Below are 7,903 nucleotides of genomic sequence, written 5' to 3'. Positions count from 1 at the left end.
GGAGACCAGACCAGGGGCAACCACCACGGGCCTGAGTCAGGATGATTTTTACATAGATTGGTCAATTACTTACAGCTCTGGAGTACCTGCAGACTGCAGAAATGTGTGCCTTCTAGGCACTTTGTCATTAATAGTGTCACATGACACCCCAAGTTTTTGGAGTTTGGTTAGGTACTTCTCTTGGTTTTAATTTTGCTAGTTGTCTGTTTACCAATTCCTTGGTGAGTTACCTTCCTACCAAGGACCTTAGAGAACTGTGTAGGAAGTAGATATGCATCTCCTCCCGGTGTCCATTTACAGGAAAGAATGGGTATTTTTGTCCCCACGGGGAATCCTAAGGCTGGTGAATTCATCTCGGTCTTACAACACCACAGAGACAACAGGCAACCAAGCCAAAACGGCCATCCTTTGGGGACCATCTGCAGTTTTGCTTAACCTTGCATCTGACATCTGTCACTCTCTTGACCTCACTTACTTTACTTTCTGAGACCCTGTCCATTTTGACCCACACATTATTGGTTCCAGAATTTTCATTGTCACCTGGGAGTGAGGGTTCCTTGTTCTTCTTCATCCTCCTCATCCTCATAATTTTCTGCAAATAAATTCAGAAATGTCCCATCAGCTATTTCCCACATCACCACTATAAACACAGCGGCTTCTATGTCCCTGGAGACCTAAGGGTCTATGAATGACTAGGTATTCTACTGAGTTTAGGGCACTGTCTTTAAGAACTGCTGTGGCATGGATTTCTGATGCGTCAGGCAGTGTGTCTCTGATTCTGAGGATCAGCATCACTGAACCTGGGCAACACGTTCTACCGGCTCTTGTTGTCCATATCAGGGAATGCTTGTCAGCTTCATTTCTGCACCGTGTCTTGCAGAGTGCCACAGGTCCCACCATAGCCACAGACTCTCTGTGGGTTCACAGCTCTCACATAGAGCCGCCTCCTTGCCCTCACGACAGGACAACCACCCTGTCCCACATCCCTCCACCGGGGACTTCAAGGGCCCCCACGTGGGCTTCAGTGTTATCAAGGGGACATCCGTCTACGAAAAGCGGTCCCGTCTAAACAGCACTCCCACCTCCAAGTCCTACTGCATCAAGGACCTCATCCAACTCCACACAGTCAGGAGCATTATTTTTTCCTGACATGCATTCATGAATTTTCCCTATCTGATCACTACAGTATCAACAGGTTATTTGATATACTTTCCAGATGAGGAGACAGATATGGAGAAAGTAAAACTCACTTTCTCACCCACAATTAATACAGACCACGCTGACTCTGGGAACCTCCCACTTAGTGCAGGGATCCTTGCACACTAACAAGCATCCTCCTGTCACATTTTGCTCTCTGGCTCAAAGACTGGTGGAGGCTGCCTCCCGCTCCAAAGGCTGCATTCCCTCAGGGAGGAAGCAGACACGTGGAGCACTATTACCTCCACACTGTGCATTTCTGCTCTCTGTTACCACCTTCCACTCCTGGTTCTCTCATGGCCCCACTTGCTATGGGGAATCCAGGAGGGCTGCTGCACACGGCGTGAGGCCAGGCGGGGAGTCTCTTGTGAGCCCAGGGCCTTGGCGCAGCTCCGGGCATCAGGGCCGGTGGCCGCCTTACCTGGGCTGAGCTTTCGGGCAAGGCACTTGGCCAGCCTGCGCCCCTCAGCCAGTTGCTCTTGGAAGCCCTGCCCTTGGGAATGCTCAGGGTCATCATGGGTGAGGAGGTCCTCGAGGAGCTTATTGAGCAGTTGGGAAACGTCTTTCCCTTTCCGTAACTTCTGATACAAACGGGTCAGCTCTTTAGCCTGGTCTTTAATGAGGGTATGACATAGCCTAAGGCAGGGCAGAGAGAAAATTTTAAAATGCAAAGAGTTGAACAACAGACAATAAGATCTTTCGTGATGATTTCTGGCAGAATTTCCCCAAAGGAGCCGTGAACCCTGCACATCCCTTACACCTTTTCCTTCTGTAAACAGAGCCAGGGGTTCTCCTAAGCACACGCCAGAGAGATGTCCCTTCAGCTGCTAACTTCGGGGACACCCGTTTCCCTGGAAAACTACACACAGCGCGGCGTGCAGTGAAAGGACACAGCGCCAGACGCAGAAGCATGTCCAGTAGAGCTGGTGTGAACTGGTGAGCTCAGGAGAATGGCAGGCTCAAGCTGTGGTCAGCCAGGTCATGACTCTGTGAAAGGTAAGTGAGGTGGTGATCTCGCAACACTGTGAATGTGCTAAAAGCCACGAATTGTTCCCTTGAACTTGGGGACTTTGATATTTTTTTCCAGAGAGAGAGCGAGACTTTGAGTCATTGGAGTCCATCATTTACCAATCACTGTTGTCTTAGTTGTTTTAGAAATATTTGGGTCACGTGCCTGCCATGACGTTTCTGCCCTTTCCTGGCCCAGACTTGTTGCTGCCCCAAGTCAAAGATGCCCACAGCGTCCCTGCAGCCTCCCACATGGAGCCTTCCTTACCTGAGCTTCTCAGCCACCGTGTCTGCCTGCTTCCCCTTCTCAAACTGCACCTTCTCTCCCAGCACGGATTCGATGAGGTCGGTGGACTCTTCACACTCTGAGAAACAGAGACGCCTGCCTCAGGGGAAAGCTGGACATGCTGCTGTGCTCGCTGCCTTCAAGGGACGAGGCAGGGTCCATCCTAGGACAACTGGAACCCCGGCCACCTGGCTCTGCGCTGGGAGCTCCACATCACATTCTTCAGCCTCCCAACTACAGGGCAGTCGATTACTCCCTGTTTCAGAGCCCAGGAAAGAACAGCCCCAAGGCACAGAGAGGAACTGGACATGGTGATGAACTGGTATTTGGTAGAGTCAGAATTTGGGTTCCCCTGATCATGGTCACTCTAGCAAGCCTTGGAGACTCCTAAGTGAAACACTAAGCAGGGACATGACATAAGGCCCCCAGGGCTACTGGACTGATGGGTCCCCTGAGCTGGGATTTCTATACTGAGCAAGTATCTCAAAGGTAAAAATTCATCCGGTTACACTTGTGGAAACCACAATGCATAAAACCAGAAGCACCGGAGAGGAATATGGCCCAATCCTAATACAGTTTGTGTTATGAGAAGCAGTAGAATGATGAACAGAGTTACACAGTTCCAGGTTCTGCTCTTAGAGCGTTACAAGAAATTACTCAGTATTCATTCTGACTCAGAGAAGTAGGTCCCACAACACTAACAGGTTAACAAGGAGGAAACTGAGGCACAGGACGTTGGGCACCATGGATTTAGCCCAGGCTGACTGACCTACAACCCATGCTTTTCTCCCCTGTGCTGTGTTACCGCCACCCCACGCCCTCAGGTGATATCTGTTTGCATCATCTTCACAACTGGTTTCCCACACTTATGTGATGATTTTCAGGAAAGTTGTAAACAAAACTGCTTGTCCTTCCCTGAAAGTTCATCATCTCTTCCCTTTCGTAAAAAGCATGCCTCAGTTTTTTTTTTCTCTGCGTCATTCGTTTTTAATTACACCTCCCCTTGTTCTATTGAAAGCAAATTGTGAGAAAATGACAAAAATGCGGGCTGAGAGTTGTCAGGATTCCTTCCTATCGCTCGGCTGTGCACGTGCCCCGTTCTCATGACTCCTTCTGCCAGCGCAGGCCCCTCCTAATGAACAGGCAGCTGAGCTCCCCATTTCAGGCTGACTGTGGGGGAAGGCCTGCCCCACACCCTGGCTTGGCTGGTTCCCGGGGCTGTGGTCTCCCCCACTCACCCTCCTTCTCACTAGGCCACATGTCTCCTGGCCCAGGCCTGGACCTGCTGGCCATCCTGCACGTCTGAAGGTCCCCAGCTCAGGGAGAGACCGTGATGTTCCCTGAAACACCCTCACCCTTGCCACTGGGTATCAAATGGCCTCCGTGGACTCAGGAAGCAGAGGCTCTGCACCGGTTCCCTCTCACAAGGGAAGTCACTGTGTGGATGGCGTCACTCACAGATACCACAGTTTTAGGGGGAAAGGAGACCTTCTTTCCACTTTCCACTTACTACTTCCATCTCCTTGAAAGCAGGTAGTGTCACCTGCTACCCTCCCTCTCGCCCCCGGGTGTGCCATCAGGATGTTTCCCCAGTGTAACTAACTTGGTGCTTTACCAATGGGACCTCAGAGAAGCGGGACCTGAGAGAGTTCCTTAGTCCCTGACACTTAGGCCTGCAGGCATGCAGGATCTGATACAGCACAGAGACCATCCTGAGAGGACCAGGCGTTTCTGTGTCCGCACCAGGAAGCAGGAACTGGGATGTTAACTCTAACCCCACCTGACATGTCACTGTTAACCTCTTTGTCTTCAGTTTTCCCATCCTCAGCAAACTGAGGATAAAATACCCACTTCTACATTTCCCGGATTGTGGTCAGAATGAAATTTATGTGACATTGGAAGAGAGAAGACAGCATCTGGAGAGGTTTTTAGTTTCTCAGAAGGAATACAGACAGACATGTCTTTGGTGGCCATGATCTTGTAGGACTTACTGTATTTCTGCAGCTGCTTGGCCAGGGAGTAGGCAGTACATTCGGATATAAGGAATTTCTCCTTGAGGTCTCGGAAGTCCTGCTTGCTTTTTTCCAGCTGGGATTGAAGCTCCTGGTTGATTTCCAGGAGGCTGATTTCTGCCCCTGGATCAGACAGAGGGCCAAGAGGTGCTGCCATGGTGACGTGTGGCCGAGGAGGTAGAGCTGGGGACTGAGGAGAAGAAACCCAAACACAGGATGGTTAAAAACCAGTGAAATCAAGTAGGTTTCATCAGGACTGAGGGGTGAGGATACAGGAAGTCTTTACTTTCTGTTGGGAACAATTTGAACAACACCCCACAGCACCTGAGATTCAGGAACCACAAAACCAAGGTTCAAGATGCCACAGCTGAGAGCTGAAGGCACTGCCCCTAGCTCACACTCCAAACGGAATGACAGAGGGAGCACTCAGAATGCCAGGTAACGGTCTGCACTTGAAATAACAGAGTTGGAACGTCCGAGATGACATGGAACCTGGGGAGCTGCTGCCTTCCAGTTGCCAAGGCCGTGCTGATACACAAGACTGCCCGGTCCCCCCGAAGGTCCCCACTGATGGGAACCACCCCTCACTGGCCACTCTCAGTTGCTGTCTACCCTTGTGCTGATACCACAGTTCCCATCTCTTTCTAAAAAATTATCTCAGCATAGTTCTGATTGTTCATTCTTGTGTGTGTATAAATCACCAAGGCAGAAATAGTTTCCCAAGTAGTTTACTGTTTTGTTCATCTTCATTTATTTGAGAGAGAGAATGGGGGGTGGGTAGAGGGAGAGAGTGGGACAAGGCGCTCAATCTGACCATCCGTGAGATCATGACCCTAGCCTAAACCAAGAGTCAGATGCTCAACCAACTGAACTGCTCAGGCACCCCTCCCAACGGGTTTTCTTAGGGCTGTCATGAACTCATCCCACTTGCCTTTAAGGGCAAACAGATCTTAAGGCTTTTATAATAAGGGATAGATTCCAATGTCTTAGACTGTCATGATGTTCTTCCCTGTGTCTTTTAGTGTTTTATTTTTTCCTCTGTGCGTTAAAAACACAAGAGAAGCATGCTAGCACTTTCGTTATCTTTGTTTCCTTTGTATTTGACAAGCTTTTAAATTTATTTGGATCTTCCTCCATTTACAATATGTAGTAAAGGAAACTTTCTTTACAGCAAAACACACACACACACACACACACACACACCCCAAAACACAGGGGAAAAACCAAAGTTAATTTATGCAATTGATTATGAAACTGTTTTCTATTCTAACTCTCTCAGTATTCTTCTTCCTGCATCTATGTGTTATGTAGTCTTCTTTTCCCCTTATGTTCACATATATTTTCAATTTTCTTAGCTATATACCTAGGAGTGGAATTGCTAGATCATATGTAACCCTATATTTAACTTTTTCAGAAACTACCAAACTCTTTTTCAAAGGAAAGCAACTACACCATTTGACATTCCCACCAGGAAGGTGTAAGAATTCCATTTCTCTACAATCTTCCCAACGCATACATTATCTTTTTTTTTTTTTAAGTCATACTAGTGGGGGGAAGAGGGATCACACTGTGCTTTAGATTTGTATTTTCCTAATGACTAATGTTATTGAGCACCTTTTCAAGTATTTGTTGTTAGATTGGTCTTATCCTTTAGAGAGAGTCGACTCAAACTCTTCTTCCCATTTTTTTAATTGGCTGTCTTTTACTGCTTAGTTGTATCGTTTTTTTTTTAATTTATTCTAGATAGCAGACCTCCATCAGATATACAATTTGCAAATTTCTCCCATTCCATGCATTGTCTTTTCACTTCCTTGATAGTGTCCTCTGAAACAAAAAGCTTGTAATTTTGATGAAATCCAGCTTATCTATTTATTCTTGGAGTTGCTTGTCCATTAAAGAAACTGGCTTCTAGCCCCAAATCGTGAAGATTTCTAACTACATATTCCTTAAAACATGGCTTTTGAATGAGAACTTTCCTGGGTTGTAGTGGGGGTGGACATTATTTAATAATGGCTCTGTGTGTTGATTGATATTTCTCTCAATTGATATTCATGTGCCTGTTTTCTCTCCTATGGAGCATGCCATGACCTATACCAGAGATTTTGGAAATGATATCTATCAATATTCCAGCTTTGATTCAGGGGAGAGTCCTGCTTATAGAGTTGAGCTGGTCTGAACCTCACCCACAGTTTCACAAATTGCTCAGGGCTTTTAGAGGTAAGTAGTTGATTATCTTTCTGAGGAACACTTGTCCAGGAGTCCAGATCTTTCTAGGTCTAGAATGGACTTTCTCAGACCCCTCCAGACCAAGAAGACTGCAGGAGTTGGACCTAGTCAAGACTTTCATCTCCGGTCTTAATGGAAAGTAGACATGCTTCAGGGTATTGGGAAAGTTGTTCAATACAAATTCGTTCCTCTCCAATTTTCTATTATATATATGATTTCTCTCTAGAAAAGGTGAAATTTTAGAACAACTTGTCTATTCCTTGCCAATTGTCTGTCTGTGCTTTTAAAGATGTATAAAGGAGAATTCAAGGTCAATACATTCTTAGCAAAAAGTACAGTTCATGTAAACTTCCGGGTGATCGTAAAGAATCCAATGAACTATCTTATTATTAAGATGCTATCATTTTCCTGATGAGAAAAGAAAAAAAAAAAAAAACAAGAACTCAAGAAGATTACAAACCTCCCCAAGGCCACATATCTAGTGAAGAGAGGAGGGTGCATTAGAAACCATTTCTGGGGGCACCATCCAACTCTTGATCTCAGTTCAGGTCTTCATCTTAGGGTTGCGAATCGGAGCCCTGTGTCGGGGTCCACTAAAAAAAAAAAGAAAAGAAAAAGAAAGAAACCAATCTCGCAGATATCCTATTGGGTTTTCATATGCTTATTAATCATTTGGATATCTTCTTTTGGGATGGGCTTTTTAAAATATTTCTGCTCATTAATACACTAGGTTGTTTCTCATTTTCTTTGTGATTTATAAGAGTTCTTGACATATTTTGGATGAGTGTTTAGTTACATACATACATTGAAAATAATCATTTCTGGGCTGTAGATGGCCTTTGCATTTTAAAGAATGGATGCCAGGATCATGACGTGAGCTGAAAGCAGACGCTTAACCGACTAAGCCACCCAGGCGTCCCTTCATATACATTTTAAAATTGGTTTGTCATTTTCTTCACAAATATCTACAGCAATATTTACCAAAATAATGTTACTTTGTTATCCTAACAGAACTGAGTCTTGCAATCAATGAACATGCTACCTATTTCTCTGTTTACTAGTCTTCTTCAATTTCTCACAGCAGTAGTTTTTAGGGGTCTTGGGTCTGCTTCATTTTTATATATTCATAAGCATTTAATAATTTTGGATGCTAATCTCTATTGCGTTTTACTGA

The 7,903-nt window shown here is 45.8% G+C and overlaps 1 protein-coding gene across 1 annotated transcript; it reads right to left on the bottom strand.

Annotated features, from left to right (window-relative positions):
- Nucleotides 1-536: 536 nt before the first annotated feature.
- On the bottom strand, nucleotides 537-4,660 carry LOC148161680 (putative NBPF family member NBPF5). The gene is made up of 4 exons (XM_088020631.1): nucleotides 4,483-4,660; nucleotides 2,474-2,570; nucleotides 1,619-1,833; nucleotides 537-592 (listed from the first exon to the last, which is right to left on the bottom strand). Exons 1-4 carry the CDS (start codon nucleotides 4,658-4,660, stop codon nucleotides 537-539), a joined length of 546 nt encoding a protein of 181 aa, XP_087876757.1.
- Between the last annotated feature and the right edge of the window lie 3,243 nt (nucleotides 4,661-7,903).

This window comes from Eumetopias jubatus, unplaced genomic scaffold, assembly GCF_037043125.1.
Source record: "Eumetopias jubatus isolate StellerSeaLion01/CBP00866 unplaced genomic scaffold, mEumJub1_p1.0 scaffold_92, whole genome shotgun sequence".
Classification (NCBI taxonomy): domain Eukaryota; kingdom Metazoa; phylum Chordata; class Mammalia; order Carnivora; family Otariidae; genus Eumetopias; species Eumetopias jubatus.
Note: the sequence above shows the minus strand (reverse complement) of the source record. Positions and strands in the feature narration are given on the sequence as shown.